This window comes from Lycorma delicatula, chromosome 4 (genome assembly GCF_047948215.1).
Source record: "Lycorma delicatula isolate Av1 chromosome 4, ASM4794821v1, whole genome shotgun sequence".
Classification (NCBI taxonomy): domain Eukaryota; kingdom Metazoa; phylum Arthropoda; class Insecta; order Hemiptera; family Fulgoridae; genus Lycorma; species Lycorma delicatula.
In genome coordinates this window covers 121,556,392-121,582,013 of record NC_134458.1, presented here as the reverse complement: position 1 = coordinate 121,582,013, position 25,622 = coordinate 121,556,392, and the positions used below count along the sequence as shown (strand labels likewise).

At 30.0% G+C, this 25,622-nt stretch overlaps 1 protein-coding gene across 2 annotated transcripts in view; it reads left to right on the top strand.

The window, feature by feature from the left end:
- Positions 1-25,622, top strand: part of Myo61F (unconventional myosin 61F) — a 244,025-nt gene that overhangs the window by 64,697 nt on the left and 153,706 nt on the right. The window contains exon 2 of one of the 2 annotated variants that reach the window (XM_075364088.1): positions 11,486-11,536. The exons of the other annotated variant lie outside the window; for it this stretch is intronic. Within the exon in view, the coding sequence (XP_075220203.1) occupies positions 11,509-11,536 (28 nt within the window). The 5' untranslated portion in view covers positions 11,486-11,508. The remainder of the gene's footprint in view (positions 1-11,485; positions 11,537-25,622) is intronic. 2 annotated transcript variants of the gene reach the window in all.

The window sequence follows — 25,622 nt, the reverse complement described above, 5'->3', positions numbered from 1 at the left end:
TTAAAATTCTTAAGATGTCAGGGAGACTTTAGGGTAGCTTTTCTCGAATCGCGGGTGCCTAATAAATTAACTATTTTACACGTAGTCGCCTGTTTTAGAAAAACCGATAATTTGGATGAATATAAAAGGGTCCGGCCGACCTACGGTTTTATGTGATGGATCCTTGGAAAGTATCCGCGTATCCTTGCTACGTTCACCAAGAAAGTCGATACGAAAAATGTGTCAACAAACCGGAATGTCTTACGGGAAAGCTCCCAGAGTCACAAAGAAACTTAAACTCCTTCCGTATCGCATTCACGTTGTGCTTGAGCTTCGAGAACCTGATAGGGGAAAAAGACTACATTACTGTCAGTGGTTTTTTCATTTTATTCGCTGTAGTGTTCGGGTTTTGAATTATGTTTCTTACTCTGATGAAGCATGGTTTCACCCAAGTGGCTACGAAAACAGCCAGAACGACAGATTCTGGCGTTCAGAGAACCCTCACATTTTCTATGAGACCCCGTTATATTTACAGAAGGTTGGAATTTGGTGTGATTTCGCGGAAAAGAATTGTATGCCCAACTTGTTCATGGAAACGATACGTTACCAGGATATCATGCAATTTGTGGCATTGTTAAAGGCTGATGAACGAGACTGCTGGCTGCAGCAAGACGGTGCAACAGCGCACACAGCGAATAGCATTATGATAATATTGCATGAGTTCTGTGGGAACACGTTATTTCTTATGGACGTTAGTCGCCTAGATCGCCAGATTTAACTAGCCCTGACTTTTTTTTGGGGGGGTTATCTGAAGGATAATGTCTATAAAAACAACCCACACACAATTTGCTAACTCAAGCATAACATCGAAGACGATATATCCCTCATAAGTCAGCGACTATCCGAAAAGTAGCAGCTAACATGAAGAAACGTGTAGCAGCAGATGGAGGACATTTCCAGCATCTATTGTGAGAAAAATAAATAGATATAAATACTTTTTGTTCACTTACAAAGTACAGTAAAGTATATTTGTTAATACAGATTTTTAAGAATATTAATTATTGGGTTGCTTATCTTTGGGCTCACTCTACTATCTGTATTATCTTCATAAAATATAATTCGAGTACATCATTTCAAAAAATTATGCAATAAACAAATAAGCACCTAAACCAAGGTTTGTTCCGGAAAAGAATACGTCTTTAAAAATTCCGTGAAGCGGAAATTTGATAAACAGAAAATTGATATAAAAAGAAAAATACGAGATATTTTTATTATGTTCATGCAATTATATTATTAACTTATGCAGATCACAGCTAAAATGATGCTTTGATGATGATTCATCACAAACCATTTGTATTTGCTACTGGTATTTTTATTATATTGAATAATTGATAATTTTTAACTTTTGTATTCGTGTAACGTAACTTGTTTCGTATTATAAAATCTTTAAATCAATCGTTTAATACATTATATTCACTCATATGTTGTAATAGTAAACTAAAAAAAAAAAAAAAAACAATGAATAATCTGTCATATTGAATAAATAAAACATGATTCGATAATATTTATACAAAAAATTTAATACGTGTCGTTTAATTTTTCATAAAGGTAAATCATTATAAGTTTATTGATTATAGACTAGAACAAGATTTTATTATATTAATATTATAATTTCCTTGTGCAATAATTATTTTTCCTCTCATCAACTTTTATTTCTGTTTCTTTCTTACTAGACTGATTTCATCTTTAAAGTACTGTAAAGTCTTTTAATTTAAAACGACTCTTATTTTTCTTATAAATTACTTTACAAAATTATTTATTATACCGAATTGATCCATCATATTTTATTAAAACTGTATTGCAAATAATTCATAACTGTATTGTTGTAATTCTTTATTACTATTATAATTTAGCTTTTGTACATTTAAATAAATAATAAATTCAAATTTTAAATAATCTCTCGTCGTCTTATTACTTTAAATGCAAAATCTGTTTTAACTGTTATTGAAATTGTTTAGCTAATGCATAAGGCTCTATCTGCGAGAAAATATCGGTACTATCTATCAGTAATACTGATTGAACACACATACATTAACAGATTGTATTAAAATACTTTAAATTATATTTTGTTTTAATTATTAAAAAAAGAATTTATTATTTTAATTTCTTGTATATCTTGATATCATCTACCATTTATTGTCAAAGAAAATTAGTAATATATATATATTTTTTTATTCTAAGTATTAGTACAGGTGTCATTTATAAAATATTTTGTTCATAAATTGAAGTACGTAATTGTAAACTGATTACGATTACGAAGATAATATCCATAGCCTAATTTTGTGTTTTTATAATATTTTATATTTTTTACTTTGAAATTCAATTGATTTATTTATAATAAAAATTTGAATCAATATATAGAGTATATGTTTATATAAGGATAATTTGAAGTTGTGTAAAGGTAATATCTTTGTTCAACTGATAGTTACGTTGAATTCCGTTTTTTTTTTTTTTTTTTTGCTTAAATTTGGGTTTTCTCTATTGTCTTCTCTCCATTTATTTTGTGCATATTTTTGGCAGAAGATCGCACTAGTGCAAATTGATAAAAGTGCAAACAAAAGTCCATATCTTTTAAAATATTTAAAAAAAATTAGAAATATAAGTTTTTTTTTAAAAATTAAAAAAAAATTGCAAATTGAAATATTAAATACAAATTAATGAAAGCTGAAATTAAGATAATAATATTTGTAATAATAAATACGTACATATGAACATAAATATTTCGTGTGTAGGACAAAAATGCCAATATCTTCCAAAAATGTTTGAAAAACATTGCTGTCATTCGTTCTCACTTTTTCTACCATTACAATTTACAAAAATAGCTGTCCAAGATATTCTGTTGTTATGCCTGATTTAAACTTTAGTTAATTTACTTGTACATAAGTTAATTTAAAACTTTAATTTTAATCTTAAATTTAACTTAATTTAAACCTAAACAAACAGGAATGAACATGAACTTGTTATAAATTACGTTAATAGTCTTTTATACAGAGTGTTTCTAAAATGGTGGGCTGGCTATACTTTTTCGGATTCTACTTGTAAAACTAAACAAAACATGCCCTTAGGAAAAATGGAAATTTCTCCTTCGTTCTCCTCCTGTCCGTCATTTTGTTGTTTTTATATAATAATTTATATCTCAAGTTCGGATAGACGAATCACATTAATATTTGGTAAGCGTCTTGGTAATAAAGTTTTAAAATTAGCAAATCATTAGGACTTTAATACCTTCGCAAATTACAAAATGGCGGCCATGTTTATTTTTCAATCTGTTATGTTACCATAAATGTTAGTTTTATGAAAATTTATGTTATTCGGGAGAAAATTGATGTTGTAATTTTGTGTCATAATTATTAGGTTTATTATAGTGTGAAAAATATTACTTAATTTGATATTAATTTACAATAATAGAATTAACAATAAATAAAAACAATTAATATTTCATCGAATTGAACGTAAAGTGGAGGACATGAAAACAAACACGTAATTACAACATAAATTTTCTGCTATAACTCGGCTTTTTGTTAACCGATTTCCAAAAAGAAAACGTCATTTTGTTAAAAATAAAAGGCTTAATATTTGAATAAATAACAAATTTTGATAAAATTAATATTTATAGAGATATAACGGATTAAAAAATAAACATGGCCGCCATTTTGTAATTTGCGAAGGTATTTATGTCATGACTTTTTGCTAATTTTAAAACTTTATTACCAAGACGCTTACCAAATATTAATGTGATTTGTTTATCCGAACTTGAGATATAAATTATTATATAAAAATAACAAAACGTGGACAAAGGGAAATGAAGGAGAAATTGCCATTTTTCCTAAGTATATTTTCTGTTTAGTTTTACAAATAAAATCCGAAAAAGTATAGTCGGCCTACGATTTTATAAACACTCTGTACAGGCAGCAATAAATGTAATATAAATCGTGCTGTAATGATGAATTGGAGAAAGAATTACGTCGGATGACCTAAAAATGATTATTTTTATACAATTTTAGATAAAAATGTAAAAACCTTAAACATAATTTAAATAAAACTTAAATACATCCGTTATAATTAAATACAATTATGGATATAATAGGTAAAAATTTATTTAAAAATGAAAAATAATTAAGCTTAAATAAAAACGTTATGAAATGTTCAAATGATTTTAAATGGCAATATAAATTCCGTAAAAACTATCATGTTGATATATTAATTATCATTTTAGGCAATTATATCACAGTCTTGGAGTTGTATTGCAAGAATAAAGGAAGTCTATACTGAAAAAAATTTGGTTTAAATATTTACGATATTTTTCAGGATTTAAAAATTGAAATTCTTATTTATAAGAATTATATATTGAAATTCTTTATATAAACTTTTATATATATATATATATAATATATATGTATGTGTGTGTGTGTGTGTGTGTGTGTGTGTATAAATCAGTAAATACCACTATCAATTAATAAAATAAAATAATTTATCTGAGTAAAAACTTTATATTCTTACTTACTCTGAGATCTGGGAATTCTCTGGTAGGAGTAGGAGACGTTATATGTAGTATAACAGTTCTGAATTTTCATATCGAGCAGGTGTTGGTTGTAACGATTATTTTTATTACATAATGCAAAAACACATCTGCTGCTCCCGGTATTCCTTTCACCTGCTTATCGAATCGCTATGTATGTATAAATTAAAATTTACATTTTTATGTAAATCTTATTTTGATTTTTTCAAATTGTTGGTGTACTGGAAATTTGTTGAAATACCCTTTATATTATCTCAATTAGTAATATTTTCTGAAATTTTAATTTTTTATACTGCTTAGCTTTTTTTTTAATTTTCCGAATTTCATTACACGTTTCAGACGTAGTACCTTATTTCAATGTGTTATATAAAGTATATTATTGAAAGTTGTCAATATCATTTTTATAAATGAAATAAATTAAAAAGTAACGAAAAATGCTCTCGTTATGGAATTTGAAATGAGGGACATGAATATTTAGTTAACTTCATATGAAATAAATAAAAACTATTTTCATCGTGGAATAACATTAATTTTATAGAAATTTAAATTTAAAAATATAATGTTTTAGGGTGTCTTGTAAAATTTGTTTTATTATTTCTCGTAAAATACTCTTACGTAAGTATATGAATATTTAGTTAACTTCATATAAAATAAATAAAAACTATTCTCATCGTGGAATAACATTAATTTTATAGAAATTTAAATTTTAAAATATAACGCTTCTGTCTTGTAGATTTTTTTAATTTTTTCCCGTAAAATACTCTTACGTAAGTCGATTATATTTATTAAATTTCTTGAAATTGAGTCATTGTTTTTTTAAGAATGGTGAGGGATTTTAGTACAGAAGATAGGTTTACTTATTTGATTACTTTTTTTAAATGTATATTTATTTACTCGAATATACATTATTTTTTTCAGTAAATTTACAATTTAAAATTTGTTAATTTTTAAATGTGTTGGAAACACACATTATCTGTAGTTATGAGCTCGCTATTCTGCGCAGAAGGTCTACAAATTGAAGTCTTTAAACTACAGTAATAAATTGGTAAACAATTTTGTTTTTGTCCATCAGTAATTTTTTAACTTTTTTTTCTTTGACGGGAATCGAATCTGAGATCAGCTGATTTAGAATCCAGTTGGGGTGATCTCTTTTTTCCTGTTTAGCCTCCGGGATTACCGTCAAGTATTACTTCAGAGGATGAGTGATATGTATGAGTGTAAGTGAAGTGTAGTTTTGTACAGTCTCAGATTGAGCATTTCTGAGATAGATGTATGGTTAATTAAAACCCAGCCACCAAAGATCGCCGGTATCCACGATCTAGTATTCAAATCCGTATAAAAGTTACCTGCCTTTAATAGGATTTGAACGATGGAACTCTCGACTTCGAAATTCGCTGATTTGCGAAGACGCGTTCACCACTAGACCAACCCGGTAGGTCTGACATGATCTCAGAACCAATTTTATATATACAATGGAGAAAACAAAAAAAATATGTTAGTAAATAAATAAAGTTTAGTTCAAATTTTATTACGGTGAAATTCTGTTTTTTTCTTAGTATTCAAACACTAATAAAGCTTAAAAATTAGTTAAAAAAAATTACAAAAAAATCAAATCCAGACAATGTTTTACTACAGAAAATTTTGCTGTGCCGAAATGTTTGGCTTTGTATTTTAGCAGACCGCAAGAATATGGTCTACAGCCGTACGCGGCTGGCTGCGTGACAATGTTTATGATAAATGCAGATTCATTTCGATGTTTACACTGATAAGAAAAACTTTTATTTTTCGTATAAAATCTTTAATTTTTTTTTCCGAATTAGATATTTGTATCGTATTTTGTCGTACGTTTGCCAACCAATATCCAAAAGCAAGGACCATTTTCGGGCGGTCTGATTTTTATAATTAGGTTATATTTCTGATCGGTTCATAACTGTTTAATAAGATATCAATAAAAATAAAAGTGAAGTTAGGGTTGGGAATCAAACCTAACAATTCTAATATCCACAAAAAAGAGTATGAACATTCGTTACACATCATTTAAGCGAAGTGATAATATCTTTCATTAAGAAATATGATAACAGTGAATACTTAATTATAAAATCAAACGTAGACCAGACTTTAAGTTACAACAAATTTTATATGGAAGGCCAATTTTTTATTTCTTCCAAAAAGCAGTACCGGAACGTTAACGCCGTTCCGGACTTGTTCGGCATCATTGCACTCCTGGTCCAGAACAAGTTATTTTATTCTACAGTGCACAAGAACAAATTGGAATTAACTTCGAGTATAAAATAGAATCATACAGGATAAAAAATTATTGGAGTATCGATGTACGGCGAGAACCCACGTATTATCCGGTATCGCGTCACTCAGAACAAATTTTGTAATGTTTACTTTGCAAACTCGTTATCTACATCTGATTCGTTAGATTTGAACTATTCTTTTGCGGAAAATAAATCTAATCTATTTACTATGTTTTATCTGAGGTATGTATATTGGCAAGTTTACTTAGGGACGAAAAGTTCCTCGAATTGAATCTTTTTCCTTTCAGCTCAAATATTAATCAGAATATTGGGAAAGAAAAGCTTCCATTAGTAAAACGTAAATGAAACCCCGTATTTATTAATTTTTTTTTATGCTTCGTACAATATCAGGAATATAAAAACGATATTTTACCGTTTTCTGATGGCTGGTTTAATAATTTATTTATTATTTATACAGTAAAAACAAGCTTTCACCCGCTTACAGGTATCTACAGATGATAATGAATTTTGTAGCGTGTGAAAAATGCCACGCCTGACCTGGGTTCGAACCCTGGATTTCCAAATGAAAGGCCTAGATGGTACCACTCCGCTATTGAAATCGGTTATAATAATCACGGTTATAACAAAATAATCCGGTTTTATTTTAACAAAATCGAAACTTTAATAAATTTCCAAGTAATATTTTATCAGATTTAGGTTACAATTTTACTGTACAAATAAAAATTTGACCTTATTTGATGACATTTATAATAATAAAACATAATAAGGTTTACAAAATGGTAATACAGTCCTGATTTAGTGCCCCTGTTATGACATTTCTTAGACAAATAATTCGTTGTCACTCAATCAGGAAGAGAAGTTTTCCTATAGTTATTAACATTTAAGCTATATTGGACATTTTTAGATTACACTACTCTGTCACTGGTTAAATGAGATATTTAAAATAATAAATATAATAATTTGAATAATTAAATTATAAAGTTTATATATATCTAATCTGCATTAAAATTGGAGCATAAAACTTTATGTAGGTGCCATATATAAATAAAATATTCAATTACATCTTTCAAAAACCTCAAGACTACCTTGATTTCATTGCCATTATAATCATGATTTATCCTTAAAGTTATTGAAGCTGAGTCTAAAATAAATAAATTATATTTAACATTATAAAACAGAATTACTTCGATAACTTTTTCTTAACACGATACAAGTATGCAAGTATGTTCGTGACATACTTTTGTATTTATATTACGATAATATTATTATTCGACAAGTAAAAAGTAATAAATGGAAGGATGAAAGATAGATAGAGTTAATCAGGAAGCTAAAAAGGACGAACAGGTATGAGAGAGATGGAATACAATTATTGAATGTAGTTAATTTTTTATGTATTTGATATATAATACGGATAACCTATTTACTTCCATATCATTGTCTTGTCAGTTTAAATAGTAAGTTGATTATAAACAATTTTATATCCTGTGCTAATATTTTACCACGTAAATAAATACACGCATGAACTTAAATATATAGATATAAGTGTTCAACTGTTTTATAACAAGGACACACGGCCGTGTCATTTCTTTATATCTAAGTATTATTTGTATTGACATTGTCAGATTTTATTGAAGACTTAAGTCTTTATAAAATTATATGTACGGGCTATATCCTCAGGACATAATAAGGCGAGCAAAAAGGCTTCTGAAAAAACAAATGACAAATTTTTAATCTTTTATATATTTATAAATTTTATGCTCATAAATTTCTAATTTTTTTTAGATTCATTGGTTGAAATAACTGTTTGGAATATATATTTAACTAATTTGTTGTAATAATTACAATAACAATTTTTCTTCACCAGACTATAAGTAGTTATACAGCGGGGTGGGGGGGGGGGTAATTACCATAACTTGTTCTCCAAATATAATTTATTTTATTTCGAATTTCATGGAATAAAGAAAAAGAATGCTAAGCTAATTGAAATTTAGTAATAATTTTATAAGAAGAGCGCAATAATCTGAAGAATTTCTAGATTGTTTAGTTCTAGGATAAAAATGGGCAATTTAAAAAAATAAAAAAAAAATGGTTAAATATTAGTAATTGGGATCTCACCTCCCAGAATGACGAGTAGATGATCATCGTGAGTTAGAGACTGGGAAGGACTTCTAATAACTTTTTTTCTTAACATTGCTTCGTCTTAATGGTAATTTTTAGACGAACGCCAAACCATTTTATCTTCGTGTCCCTTCGTACAATTTCGGTTATTATCGGATGAGCTTCTCTATTACCGCTAAGAATAACATAAACCATTTATACTGTTAAAATATACTACCTTTTCGCCAGAAGATTTATAAGAATAAATATTAATTGTTTCAGCACATAAAAACGCCAGTACTTTATTTTATTGCCATAATATTACATTTTAACTACCGTTTCATGAAACCATTTCTCTTCTACAAAATGGGTAAAGACTTAAATAAATAAATATCATCTTAATTTTCATTAATCATAACCCAATGTTTTTATTTTTGTCCTACGATTAAATTATTGTCTAAACGTTTCTCATTAATAGTTAAACATACAAAAGAAATATATTATCTAACCTTCCAAATTTCTTTTTCTTTTTTCCTGTTTAACCTCTGGGAATTACCGTCACGTATTACTTCAGAGGATGAATGAAGATAATATGTATGAGTGTAAATAAAGTGTAGTCTTATACAGTCTCAGTTCGACCATTCCTGAGATGTGTGGTTAATTGAAACCCAACCACCAAAGAACACCGGTATCCACGATCTAGTATTCAAATCCGTATAAAAATAACTGCCTTTTCTAGTATTTGAACGCTGGAACTCTCGACTTCCAAATCAGCTTATTTAGGAACCTTCCAAATTTGTAGAAATTTTAAAAAGATTTCCGTAATTATTAAGCTGTACTATTTTGTATTAGATTTCTGTAAACTGTAAACGTAGTTAGAATGTTAAATTATCATAATAAATCAACATGAATTAATACTGTTTTCTTTTTCTTTTTCATATGTATTTTTTCTAGCATAAAAAACGAACAAGAAATAAAAGAAATCAGAATAATAATTTTTTTATTTGTTTATGAATGAAGTTTCTAAAATCTAATTTATTTATCAGTATAAAAATTACAAAAATTTATATATTGCATTCTACATTATAAATACTAAGGGAACAAAAACTACTTTATTTTCATTCGTTTTTTTTTTTACGTATAGTGTAAAGTAAATTTCATCATATTTTGAATTATTATAATAATGTTTTTGCTTTGGTTTTTTATTTTAAAATTAGTATTTTATATATTAATGGTAGACTGTACTCTCAAACTTGAAAATATTGTGGCATTAAAGGAAAATACTTGCGTTTTCACGTGCGATTTATATTTATTTCTATGGATCTTGGGAAACCTATTAGTTTTTAATATAAATTTATAGATTTGATTTAATTATTTAAAATTGCAGTGCTGCATATATATAACATGAGATATAATTTTTTATTTCATGAAAAAATATTATGGAATAGAACTTTTGTAAATTTTAAAGATGCTCTGTCTGACCGAGATTAGAATCCGGGAGCTTACAGATTTAAGATTGAAAGTTTACCGTTTTGCTAAGGAGGGGTAAGCATATTAAAAAAAAATTAAGTGAAACGTGATATCGTGATCAGAGAAAGTTCACAACTCTATTAATAATAAATATGATATCATCTTCCATGAAAAAATGATATCATTTGATTTTTACCGTTTGGATTCGTTTATTTAAGTTAACCTGGCAACAATGTTTAAGATTTTATAATGCGTATCACTTTTCATGGTATAGTAACGTGTTATATTTATTTTGTAAGCGTAGTAGATAAAATTGTATTTTTATAAATTAAGATTTCTAAGAATTATTTAGAGTAATGCTAGGTATGGTTGTAGTAAAGACGGAATAAAGTTCAGTTTAAAGTCCTGGTTAGTTACCTAACCATTTAAGAATTTTTTATGTTTTACCTTATTTTCAGATAATTTATAAAAAAACAACACTAAAACGAAACAATGTTAACTTTAATCGTAATTAATTTTTAAAAATGTTTCGTTTTCGTGTTGTTTTTTTTTTATAAATTAATTTATCTGAAAATAAGGTAATGCATACAAAAATTAAATTTATTAAAAAAAGATTTAACATAATATTAAATTAAATAATAATATATATTATATTATAATATAATATAAAATATAATTAATATTAAATTAATTTAATATAAGATTTTAATATTTTTATAAAATAGATTGTAAAACGTAAAAAATAAAATTTTCTTTATCTTTTTTTAAATTTTGCCTTTTTGAAGTGAGTTCCAAATTAATGAAAGTTAGTAACTTGTTGATATTTATTAATATAATTTAGAACCACCCTTAAAATTATGAAGATCAAAAAAAAAATGCATACTACCACCAAAGAAGTTCTTAAATTACTCCACGTTTATTTATAATTTTTCTTTTAATTTACTTTTATTAATTAAACTAAACAGTAGAACAAATTTTATATGTAGGATATCTGATTTATCTGTTATACAAAATAAAAATCTTTTTTTTAATTAAAAAAACTTTTTTTTCTTATTTATTTGTTTACAAGATATAATATTTTATGTATTGATTTCAGATAATCATATTACTGTAAACAAGATGAGTCCAGTTTTAATAAAAAAACGTGGTAAACAATATTGCGTGATTTGTTTTTGGGAATGTGTTGTGAATATTATTATATTTTAGTAGACTTTTTTCATCAAAACTTAATATTTTCGTAATTATTTAACAGTAATTTCTTTTTTATATTTTGTTTTTGTGTGGAATAACAACGAATTTCATTTATTTATGTATGTATAAATTAATATATTTTTTTAAGTTTTGTATTAACATTTATTAATCATATTAAACTGTTTGTGTATATTTGTATAAATTAACATTTCAACAATAGGTTTCAGTTACTATCAACTATAACACAAAACGTAGGTAGCGTTTATGGGTATTGGCTACTTTTCTTTCTTAAAACTTCTTTCTTAAAATAAACTGTGTGGTTAAATTAATTGTTACATTTACTACTTCCATTATATATGAAATAAATAAATAATCGGTTAGTGAAATTGTCCGAGAAAATAAAATTGGCTACTTATAATCAAAATATGATTTTATTTACTATGATTGCAAATACATAATTTTAAAATCTTAATAACAGATATTAGGACTGAATAAAATAAATAAAATAATGGGTAGGCTAAGATTTCAAAATTAAATAATAGATTGTAAAACATATCCAAGAGCAGACATGGATATTTATCATAATTTAGTTAGTAGTGGTTCTGTGAAAAGAGTCCTCTCTCAATTTGTGCTGAATTTAAGAAATTGAATCCTACAGTGAAATTCGATAATATGAAAATTTAAATTACGTGCAGAACGGAAATTATCATTCGTCAATTATCAAACAATTTTGTAGTTGTAGTATTTAACAATCACGTAAGCTTTTTTTCTTGGGTCACTGATGAGGAGGTGTTTCCCCTTCCTCTTCTTATGTTTTTTATTTTTTTTTAAATTCCTTATGTTTTAAAAATTTTTTATATGTTTTAAATTTGTGAGGCAGGAGATCGATGAAAAATAAGTTTTATCGAAAACCAGAATAAGATTAAGAATTTAATTATTAATTTATTTCCCCTAGAAACTAAAGTCTGAAGCCCAACTGCAGTTTTTTTATGGTAAATAATTTTTTTTTAACGTGTGAAGAATTCTACCTGGACTCAAACCAAGGACCTTCCGTATAATGTACTTTTTCTTTCTTTTTCCTGTTTAGCCTCCGGTAACTACCGTTTAGATAATACTTCAGAGGATGAATGAGGATGATATGTATGAGTGTGAATGAAGTGTAGTCTTGTACATTCTCAGTTCGACCATACCTGAGATGTGTGGTTAATTGAAACCCAACCACCAAAGAACACCGGTATCCACGATCTAGTATTCAAGTCCGTGTAAAAATAGCTGGCTTTACTAGGACTTGAACGCTGTAACTCTCGACTTCCAAATCAGCTGATTTGGGAAGACGCGTTAACCACTAGACCAACCCGGTGGGTTTCCGTATAATGTACTGAGAAAGTTATGATGTACATCAGAAGAATCCTCTCGGAGATAAATGAAGTAAATATGCATTAATATATGAAAGATTGAAATTCTGATTTTAACCTACTGAGAAACAGACTGGAAGTTATATGATGTTAGGACAGAGGACAAACCACATGCTCGGTTGCAGCAGCGATGATTTTACAACGGGAACTTCTTCTTCCTCATTTTGAAATATAAATTTTATAAAAATATTTACATGTACATTATTTTACCTGATTGCAAAATTTCATAAAAATCGAAAAAATCTTTTGTTAGTAACATCATAAACACGCGAAAAAATAGACAAAGTGGTGAAGGCTCAAGTTAAATCAACTCGCTTCGCTCGTTCATTAATGAAATATAGATTTAATTTTGTCGAAGGTTAAGTCTAATGACTTTGTAGAAACGAGATAATCATTTTATAGATAATTTTGTAGCATGTCAACGCCCTTCTTTCATAAATTGCTTAACCGATATTGATATTTACTTTAACTGAAATCATCAGGAAATGCCTTTACATCCAGCCTATAATTCCTGATTTGACACATTCAATTTCAATTTATCTGGTTTATTAAAAGTAGTATTAAACTGAGAACGGTTTCCGAAGCAACGGACTAGTAAAATAAAAACTCAACGTTAAATCTAAAAATTATTTAATACTGGAGTAAGGAGTTTGATTTAAAAAAAATAGTGTTGTAAGGATAACATATCTATTATGAGTAATAAATAACCAGAATATTAATAATAATCACATAATTATTGATTAGCCATCGAATTATTTTAGTTAAAGACATTTAATTATATAAGTTGTAATTTAATATTATTACACTGTTTGTATGTACGGTGTCTAAATAACTAGATACAAAACATAATTGAGAACCGGTATCTATACGTGTATTCTTATGTAAAAGTAGCGTAAAACGTTAAACTGACGTAAAATAATTTAAATTAAATTTTATTTAAAATATTTAGAATTCCTTATATAATACTGAATTAACCAAACTTTATATTAAAAAAAATAAAATAAAAACTTGGGTTACTCAACTTAGAAATGATCTCATCGCATATATTGTCAAAAAAATAAACTTATGTCAGATAAGTCAAGATTCTATATGTCATTCATTATATCTTTAAAAATGGTTAATTAAGTAAAATAACTGACAATTATGTTACATTGTATCCGTAAAATAATTTACTGTAATTTAATCTATAATTGACAGCAAAAAAACCTGACCTTTTTGACTGTAGTTAAAAAAACATAGTCTAACTTATAATTATTTTATAAAAAATAAATATTTTGGATAATGTAGTATTATATATATGTATACTATTTAATAAGGAATAAGTGTAGATTGGCCAGTTGATGCGTATGATCAACCTAAAAACTAAATTCCGTTGTTTTCTAAAAAATATTACTAAAGTATATTAATATATTAATAAAAAGTATATAGTTTACTAAAAAAAATTCCGTTGTTATTGATTTTTCATTTCCGAGAAATGAGTCCACATATTTCACTTGTAATTTAATCATTTAAAATTTAAAAAAATGTAAAATACTGGCTAAAACTTATAACAGAGCACATAAATATTATTCGTCAATAATGTAGCAGCGTAATTTAGTATTCATTACGAAAAAAGCGTATCTTTGAAGAATTATAACTTACGAACCACGTAATAGAAAAAAATCCGTTTGTTACCCTATTAAAACGTGTTATTTTCTACAACATTCTTGTATTTTACCTGTAAGAGTTACCACTTATTATATTGAGGGGATAATAAAAAGTATTGAGAGGGATTTTAAGACGTTTTTCCCCTGTTTTCTTGGTAATGTAACTGCATTAGGATATTATATAAAACTTTTGTGTTTGAATGGTTTTGTATATTGTTTATGTGTTTTTTTACCCACTTTTCGAAGTAAAGTAGGTATTATTTTCGATCGTTTGGTGGGAGTGGGGATTGAAAACGAATTTTTTTACGTTTTGAGGTATGTGGAGTACGAAAATACCGTTCACTTAAAATAAAGTTTCCTTTATTTTATATATATATATATAATGAGACTGATTTTTCTTTGCAAGATGTGGCAACCCTGCAGCTTGCGTAGGCACACCATCTTTGACCTTGGTCTATAAGCTACTTCTAGTCCAAGCGACACATTGATGCAACTGCTCAGTCGTGAGTTGTGCTGTAATAAGTGAACACGTGTTTGTGTCTCACAAAAATGAAACCACAGAAATGAAACCGCAAAATATTGCGCAACGGTATGCCATTTATTTTTGCGTTAAATTGGGTGAAAACGCGACGACAACTTATGGTAAGCTTCAGAAGGCTTTTGGAGAGTAGGTTATGTCAAGAGCTCAAGTTTTTCAGTGGCATAAAATTTTTAGTGAAGGCAGAACGAATGTTGAAGATAAAGACCGCAGTGGACGACCATCAACCTCACGGACAGATGTCAACTTGACCAGGGTGCGTGAAACCGTACGATCTGATCGAAGATTATCCGTGAAAATGATTGCAGAAGAACTCAACATCAACAGAGAAACGGTTCGTCTAATATTAACTGAAGATCTTGGTATAAGAAAGATTTGCGCAAAAATGGTCCACCAAAATTTCACACAACAACAGCGAGAAACACGGAAAAATGTGGCAGCCGATCTGTTAGAGCAAACGGAAATCAATCCAGATTTGTTGAGCCGTGTTATCACTGGTGATCAAGGTTGGTTTTTTCAATACGATCCAGAGACAAAACGCCAAAGTTCGCAATGGTGCTCAAAGGGATCACCCAGACCAAAAAAAGCTCGCATGTCAAAGTCAAAAGTGAAATGCATGCTTGTGTGCTTCTTCGATTCCAAGGGAATTGTTCATAAAGAGTGGGTGCCTCCTGGACAAACAGTTAACCAACATTTCTACAAAGAAATTTTAGAAAGACTTCGTAAACGAGTTCTTCGTGTCCGTGCCAACATTGCTGATAATCCAAATTCTGCATCACGATAATGCGCCATCCCATACTGCTCTGTCAGTACAGCAATTTTTAACCTTAAAACAAATTTCAGTACTACCACAGCCACCTTATTCGCCAGATATCGCTTCGTGCGACCTTTTTCTATTTCCAAGAGTCAAAATGGCGGTCAAGGGACACCATTTTCAAACAACACAAGATGTCCAAAAAGCTGTGGCGAGGGTCTTGGAAGATATTACAGAAGAAGAGTTCCAGAAATGTTACCATCAATGGCAGAAGCGCTGGAATAAGTGTGTGCAATCAGAGGGGAACTACTTTGAAGGAGACAACACTAAACATGACTAAAACGGTAAGCAACATTTTTTTTCACATCAGTCTCATTACTTTATTGTCGCACCTCGTGTATATATATAGGCTATGTATACAATTTTGTGGCTCAAAATCTTCAAAACTACTGGATCAATTTAATTGAAATTTAGATATGATGTAGTAGTGCATGTGGAAATTTGATGAAGAATCGTTGGATAGTTTTTGAGTTACGCTCAAAAACATGTTGGCTGTGTAGTTTTGTTTTTTCATACGCATTTATGCAGTGAGCCAAAGTGGCGAGTGAGTTGAAACTTATTTTTTTTAAATTCTTTTTGTAAAAATTTAGATTAGAATGAGTTGATAGTTTTTCAAATGATATAGGTGTATTTTGTTGAGAGCCCAGAATCTCCTGTTATTATCTGTGATTGTTGCCTGTAGGAATGTCTTTTGAAAAGCGGTCCTTATTTCTAGCATTAGGCCCATTGATATTCTTGCGACTGAGCGCCAATTACGTTTTGATACTAAGAAGGTAGGCCAACATAAAAGGGCGCGTAAAAGAAATAGACAAACAAAGTTTCCATTCATCGGATGGACGGAATCATCCGATAACCGTTACAAGCATGGTATTTTTCCTTATGTGAGAAGTATGCAGTTATGTGGATTTCCCCCAATCGGCATATTACACAATTTCTTCCTGGACATGATGCTTTTTGAGATAGGTTGGTTTGATTAATTTAGGCTTGTGCTGGGAGTGTAGGGCTATTTATGATGAGTGGCATGTCTTTGTGTTTGCTCCAGGTACGAAGTTGAACGTATCAAAGTAGCTAGAGAGCTTGCAAGGATCAATGTTGGTTTTGATCTGCAAGTTAATTGGAAAACCGAAAGAAAATAGAACTAGTTGGTGTCTTCCTTAGATTCTTAGCCCTGCGAAGGATGGGTGAGGTGATCTGATGCTGATATAGAATAGCAAACCGGGTGGCTGGGGATCCGCCTGGGTGCTTACTTCGTCAAGATAGGCGTTTTGGCATCAAGTTCCGGTTAGCTGAGATATTCGCTGTAAGGATGAGAATGGATGTGTGTTATGGGAATTGTGGTGTGGGAGGAGAATGTAGGCATTGACCTCGCTCTGAAAGCGGACCACAACAAAGAGAAATAGGGTGTATTTTAATTAGAGGTTTATTAAGTTTGTGAATCTATTTATTGATCTTTAAGTAAGTCAAGATGACTTCGAGTAAATTGAATTGTAGAACAAAATTGTCGTTGTTGCGATGAACGGTTGTTTTGTTGATATGAGGATAGTATTTGTGGTGTTGAAAGACTCTATCAAGTAATGCTCTGAGTGCATAGTCTAATTGAAGTTAAATGTAGTAAGAGTTTTTGCGTGATATCTTTGGTGTTAGAGGAAGGCGTGGAGATCGCGCTTCCGCAAATCTGTTAATTTAATAGTTGAGGGTTGTTATGTTATAGTGGGTTGTCGTGGTTGGAAGAGGCCATACGAAGGCGATAGTAGGTTGTGTAAATGCATAGATAGAAATGTCTGCCGAGGCATTTGCATCGGTAGCATCCTGACAGAGGCCAAACTAATGACTGTGATGTATTATCAAGTTTAGAGGGTCTAAAAGACGACCTCCCATAAAGCTGTACGAACAGGAGAGGGGGGTGGTATGGCGACCGGGATCGTCACAAGACCGGTGTCTTTCCCTACGGGGGTCAGGTGATTCCCGTTTTTTTAAAAAAGATACAAAATAACGAAAAATCGGTCTTCTTGCGCAGTTCTGCGCAGGAATTTTTTCTATTAATTTCACATGGCATCAATTAAAAAAAAAGCTTACTACTTCAGTTCTTAGTAAAAAGGACTATTTTTGCACTGAAATATGTGCTTTAACAACCTTTTAGTGTTCGTAACGAAGGATTCCATTAAAATAACAAGAAGTTTTAATCTCTGTAAAATTAGGTAGTTTTTTTTCTGTCGACTCATGTTTTAATAATACTGCTATGGTATTCATATTTTTATTATTTCAATAGACTACGAATAGGAAGAAAAGTAGTGAAACAAATAAGAGATTTCCTTCAAAATGTTTAGAAATCTGAATCTTATTTAAAAAATGAATACAGTCACATCACGTAAGGTTAGAATATAAGTTTCACGTATAGTACCCTTTAGTTATCTAAATCTCCTGGATTGGAAGCGACTGTACTTCACCCTTCCTAGAGAAATTATCATGATTCCTAACCATTTTAATGGAATTCCTTTTTTCCTTAAATTTTTCGTTATCCCATTGTTTACAACAATTATAAAAATATTTACATATCGTTATAATGATGTTAAAGGCATGGCTCAGTGTAAAAAAACCTTACCGTTTTTGAGAGCTGAAATAACATTTTCTAAAATGGAGTTTATACTGAAATTGATCTAAGGATTTTTGAAAATATTTAACCCATAGTTATTAAATAATATTGTTAAATACTACTTCATTATAATGTCGTGAACGAATTTATTGAGGTTTAAATTTCAACAGGTGTACATTTTACGGATAATTTTCTGTACTTTCTTCAAATAAATTCAATTCAAATTGGTAATGTATAAAAGAAAAGGCTTTAATAAAGTATAAAATTCAATTTTTTTTCTATATTATTGGTTTGGAAAGTAGAGCCTTCAAATAAAGTTTTTCTTCTTTTTTTTTAATTCATTAAGTTTTTTGAATAGCTTATTTTTATATTTGTTCCCATCTCTTAAAGTTCATAGTGTTCAAAAAAATCCTTTACAGTTAGGCATTATAAAAAAGTATAATAATTATTCTTCATAAAAAAAAAAAATAGATGAAAAAATAGTAAGTGCCTGTCTATATTCTAATCATCAATACTAATAAAATGACGATAATAAAATGACATATATTAACAATGCTTCCAAAGATTAGGATTTAATATTAAGTATTGGTTGTTTCGTGTCTATTATAATTATAAATTGTTATAATTCATAAATCTGAAAGTTTGTTTGTTAATCACACAAAAACTACTGCACCAAATTCGATGATTTTTTTAATTTCTTTTTTTATAGAGAGACATATATAGGCTAAAAAAAACCGATATTATACCGTAATTTTTCGAAAAATGAAGAATTATGAAATTTCGAAAAAAATTATCAATTTGTTAAACGTGTATTTTGTTTTTGTTTGCTTGGCATTTCTCCCGCCGCCACCCATTCGGTCGCCCAAAAGCATAAGACCGAATGTCTGCGCTACAAATGGCTACTGAGCCTCAAACAGTTAAGCGACTAGTCTTCTACCTAGCTCCTAGAGCTAACCTAACAGCATTACCGGACTAAGCGTGGTGGCAAACACAATCGGATTACCTCTCCCAACCGCGTACTTGTCATATATTTGCTAAAACGGGTAGGCACACCCCGTCAACTACCTAAAATATATATGACATCCATAATAAAATTTATTTTGTCTAGGCAGCAATTCGCTGCCACGCCTAGGTCGCTGAATGCCGGCAAGTACCTGTCCACCATTTTATAGCGCTTGGAGCCATAATAATTAGCTGGTGATCAGCTATACTCAGGGTTAGCTTCCCACGGCAATGCGGTAAGAGTCTTTCCCTTAAGCAGATGGACATACGGTTAGATGCGGTTGAACAAAGCAACCGCATCTAGAAACTCCCACACGGTCCGACAATGCGGCTCTCGCCACACTGACTCGCCGCTTATGAGTGGCAAATTTTCCCCTTGACCTTTAAGTTTCAGAGTGACCCGGTCTCTGGCCCCCCCAAGAGTAGGGCAGTCAAACATCAGGTGTTCATTTGACTGGACCTCCCCGCAGACGCACAGCTCATCAGCTGCCAGGCGGAACCGAAACAGATATTGTTTCAAATTAGCGTGGTTGGTGAGCACCCGGACACCCGTTGCCCTTAAAAACGAGCTCGAGGCATACCATTCCCCCAAATCCTGTATAAATTTATACAAGGATCTTCCTTTAGTCGTGGTGTCCCATTCCAGCTGCCATGCTTCCACCGCGAGGCTCTGCAGCCTCTTTCGCAGGCGGGAGATGGGCAACTGAACGAAATTTAGATCCGGTGCATTGTGATCCCCGTTCCGCTCCAGTACTGGCCCGGCTCGAAACCGTATCCCAAATACCTCGGCCTCCCGGCCTCTTTGCAATCTCCACATGGCTGTCCGAACTTTCACCACTAAATTGATTGGGAGAGTCTTTTCCAATACGGTGGTAGCCTCGTAGGAGGTTGTTTTAAAAACACCAGTGCATACAATTAAGGCTCTGCGCTGGGCACTCCTTAACATTTGAACAAGTGCTCTATTCATATCCAACCTATGCGCCCAAACGGGCGCTGCGTAAGAGGTCATGCTTTCTAAGACATCTGTACACCATGTACATTTGACGGTCCAACAACCAACACACGGTCCGACACGTTTTTGTTAAACGTGTAGTAAATTTCTTCATTCAGCGTAAACTATTGCACCGCTTTCGATGAATCTATTTTGATGGAAAAATATATAGTCTACAAAAAAACCCGCTGCTAAACTTCAAGCAACATCCAAAGCTAGTGAGACTGAAGATAAAACAATGGTTGTCGGTTTGTTTTTTTTTTTTTTTTTTTTTTTTTTTTTTTTTTTATTAAGGGCTTAAGGTCTACGAAGCTGTTATTATTTTATACGTGTACATTTTAAAAAATATTATGAGTGAATAAAAACAAAGGAAACATGTTACATTATAATTTAAATGAATATGTACATAACATACAGAAAAGGTCTTTGGAAATTCAGGAATTTTACGTCTCACTGAAGATTATATACACTTCATTTTGAGAGAATCCATTTTACAGATGTCGAAGCAGTGTCGGGGTCGCTAACAGGCCCCGCTAGGTTTTAAGAAGAGTGTATGTATGCCTGCGCACTACCGACTATACCTTCACCCCTGGCTATCCACCCTCCTAGCATAACTAATAAGCATTCCATCAGGGAGAGATCGTTCATACACACATTCGTACACCACATTCATATATAGTATTCGGCAATAAAAGAACATTATATAACCTCAAACAATATTCAAAATACATATTGGTACAATAAAGTAATAATACAACGTAATAAAAATACTAATACAACATAATTACTATTAAACAACGGCTCTTACTACCCCAAAAGGGATACTGTAATATATACATAATCATACAATCACCCTTGTACAATATACAATATCATAATGCATTATATACATGCTATAATGTATGCGATTATGTAATACAATCACCCACTTAATACAACAATCTTATAGTAAATTCATGCGTAATATGCAGTAATGGAAATACATATTAAGTCCTCTTAAAATACACAAAATACATATCGGTGCAGTAAAAATAATACAGTGTAATAAAATAAAAATCATAATACAATTAAACAACGGTTGATGTTACCCTAAAAGGGAGACTACATTGAATACGTACACAATCCAATTTACAATATTATAATGCAAGATTTTTTTAAAAATCATAATAGTAATAAGTGTATTTAGTACTCCCTCAGATAAGGGGGCTACAATGTATACGAATAATACAATCATTTTTATAATATATACCAATCGTACACTATATTCATATATAAGAATTAGCATATAGAAATCCTTAATATATCCGCAAACAATATACCTTATACAATTTTGGTACAGAAAAATAATACAATAAATAAATAATGCAAATATATAATAAATAAAATAATACATAATAATACAATAATATCATATATAAAATCATATATAATAATAATACAATAAAATAATTGATTGATGTTACTCCAGTATGGAGACTACAATGGCTAGATAACTGTTCAGTCACCCCAGTACAATATTTAAGAACATAATGCAATATACATGCTACTATTAATATTATCAAATAAACAACAGAGAAATTTATTCATTAGTCAGTAGTCAATTTAACAATACTAAGTGTATTTAAAATTAGTAATACAGTTGTAATACATATTAGTAATAACAAAAGTTAATGCTCCCGCTAATAAGTAAACTTTAATGTATGCATTTACACAATACAATCACCTCGGTACGTTATTACATAAATATGATGAGAGAACCTCAATACGTAATGATTAATTTACTTAATATACAGTATATTATGCTTAAACAACATTTCTGCAATTCTCAGTGTTATGATTCATATTGACATGCAATTGATAGATTACATAATGAAAATACATCGCTTCATTTTACTTAAAGAAAAATATATTTTCGGTTAAGTGTCAAGAAATGTTTTTTTTCAGAAATCACATAATTATATGTTCTAAAACTACCATACACTTAACAAAAAAATGAAAACCTATCCTTATTTGTCATTGTGAAGGCTGATAAGCGGCAATATCTTTCAGGATTTGTTGAAACAAATCGCGATCCTGGTCGCGCTTGCGCCACATGTAACAATATTTAACAAGATAAGAAGTGTTCTACTGATGCCGCAGACAATTTTATTCGTTTGTTTGGCCAACCTTCATGTACTTTCTGTCGTCTGATGGGTGTGCGTTCCTGTTTCCAGTCAACGAAAATTAACGAATGATTGACCGCCTGGTGTTTAAACCTGTAGGTTTCGAATATCACGGTTCGAGCGCCACTCGTCTGAAATAATTACCGATCCCGGCCGAATATAATCCTCTATGAGAGGCAGTAATGATTCTGCACTTCTAACCTGCACAACAACCAGAAAACATTCTTTGGTTTCACGGGAGAAACCGTCGAAAACCCATTGCGAGGTATAACCCGGCTAACATGTTCGCGACCTGAGAACAAACTCTCATCGATTTCAATTGTCAAGCTCCCCCGCCTGGATTACTAACTGATTTTAGTATTGCGGGCAAAACTTCACGCATATAGTTCTACCGACCAACTTTACGGTTGTTATCCTCTTCGCCCAGCAGCAAATGAAAACACAATTTTGCAGAACAGTAATCTAGACCCAGCAAGGAAATTTTTCTGACGCAACTGTTTGTATTCCGTACAACCATCTCGGGAGCACGTCCACCGAACACGCGGACCCACCCGTAGAATAATTTCGTGCGATGGTTTTTACAATACCATGCTTCTGTAATAAAACGGGACAACATCGTTTTCCTTTAAAATTTGTCCACAAAACGAATAAAATTTGGAGTAGTAAATGGAAATTAACAAGCGACTGACAATATGTACTTCTAAAATTGTTATTAGCCAACATACTATCCTCATGTATGAACATGCAAAGCAAATAGCATATGACTCATTGTCATATTTTGTCTGTGTTTTATAATTTTTTTAAACACTAAAATGAATACATTTATTAGTATATTTAAAAGAAATCAAGTGAATAGGACAAAAAACGAAAGACTATAATGAAAAATAGTTTCTTGACTGAAAAGATGCAAAAAAGATTATGTAAATTAGATAGGTTGACAGAAAAAATCATTCGGTAGACAATTTTCTTAAAAATAAATACTAGATTAGATAATCATTTAGACATTCAGGTATAGTTAATTTGGTACCGGAAAGAAATGCAGTATGTAAAAGCTTTAGTATAAATTAAAGATTAGAATATAATTCCAGATGTAGAACGTAGCTAGTACGTTGAGATAAAAAGATAAGTTTAGATATAATGAATTAGATTCATGGAAGTAGCAGAGTCATTTATAACAAAAAATGTACGAAGACGGAAGTTATACTTCCATCATACAGTACAAGATAATTTTTTAAGCATACCGGTTGCAATAAAATAATTTTATATACTGTACCAGTTTATAAAAGGTGAAAGCGGTAAATAGTAACACGAATGAAAGGTTATTTGCAACATGTATTGTTTTTATTTTAGCCGGCATACGTTTTATCTATTACAACGTCTTATTTTTGTATAATTGACAAATTAGTTAAGTCTTTTATATTAACCGTTATTCCAATCGGACTTACGGTAGTTTATTTTTGAAGCTTTGAATTATCCAAAAGTGAAAGGGACTTAGAAGTGAAAATGGAACAGTAATTAGTTTGTTAGCATGCTGCATTTAACAGTTGAAGAATAAACACGTAATGTTAATGCAATATAATGTATTATATACAGTTTGCCCTATGTTGTATATATTTTATTAATGTTTTCTCTCATTTAAAAGGTCTTTTTAATAGGTCAACTTAAAGATGGTTAAAATACCGTTTCTCCTTCATCCCTTCCACAAAGGAATAATATTGTTACAAATTCATTTAAAAGCGCTACATTTTAACAATATTGATTTCGATATGCATTGAAAAAAAATCGGACCAAGCTTTTTGGTATGACTTTCCAAAATAAGATTTTAATCATCAAAATTCCCAAATATCAAATAAAAATTTTTGGATTTTAGTGTTCTTTTTATCCTGTGGAAAGAAATTTAGGAAAAAAATATTTATAAAGAAATACTCCTTAACAAAAATATAATAATTTAATATAGAATTGTTTAAAAATATTGAATAAATGAAGTATAACTTTTAACTAATAAAAACATCGCTTCTTATTTTGAGTCCGGAATATAATGTAAGTACCAAAACTACTTCAATTTTAATAGCTCTTTAAGCGAGGAAGAAAAGTACAAACAAATTTTTTAATAATAAAAATTATAAAATTAGAGACAAATAAACAAAACATATATTTTTTTAGAAATGGGAATAAATTTTAAGAAACATTTTTCTAAAAATATTTTTATTTAGTTAAGCAACAGATTTGCATAATTAAAGTTTTCTCTAAATCTGACACCCCCTTAAACAGACGCTAAAAAAAGAAAAAGTAAACTTTCAAACAAAATTTTCTGCAGTTTAGGTACAAGGTTTATAATTTAAGTAGATATTTCTTCACATTATGTATGAACTTCCAACAAAATTTTGAAAAATTATTTTAACCAAAAGGATATAGAACAAAAGAACGAGAAACGTATATTTCAATTTTAAGAGGTGGGAATTGATTTTTTGAAGCATTCTTTTGTCATTTGCATTTGCAATGTACGTAACAAATTTTCTTTTGCCTCTAAAATGCCTCTAAAGAAAATCGAAGTTTAATTTTTCGCAATATTCCCCCACCACCTTAACGAATGTTCTAAAAGATCAATAATATATGATCAATGTTCCACATAAAGAAATATTTGAGCCAGATTTGAAAAAAATCGGTTTGGTCAATCCGGAAACATAAGGCCAAAAGCATTGTGACACACATGCGTACGCATATACATATACTTTTTCTTTGGTCTAGATGAACCAGTTGGACCCTAAGATGTTAATATTTGTTTAATTATTGCGAAGGGGATAATTTTTGAAAAAAATTATTATAATCATATAAATTATTATTTTTTTTTTATTAGGAGGTTGTAGTGCTGAAATATCTG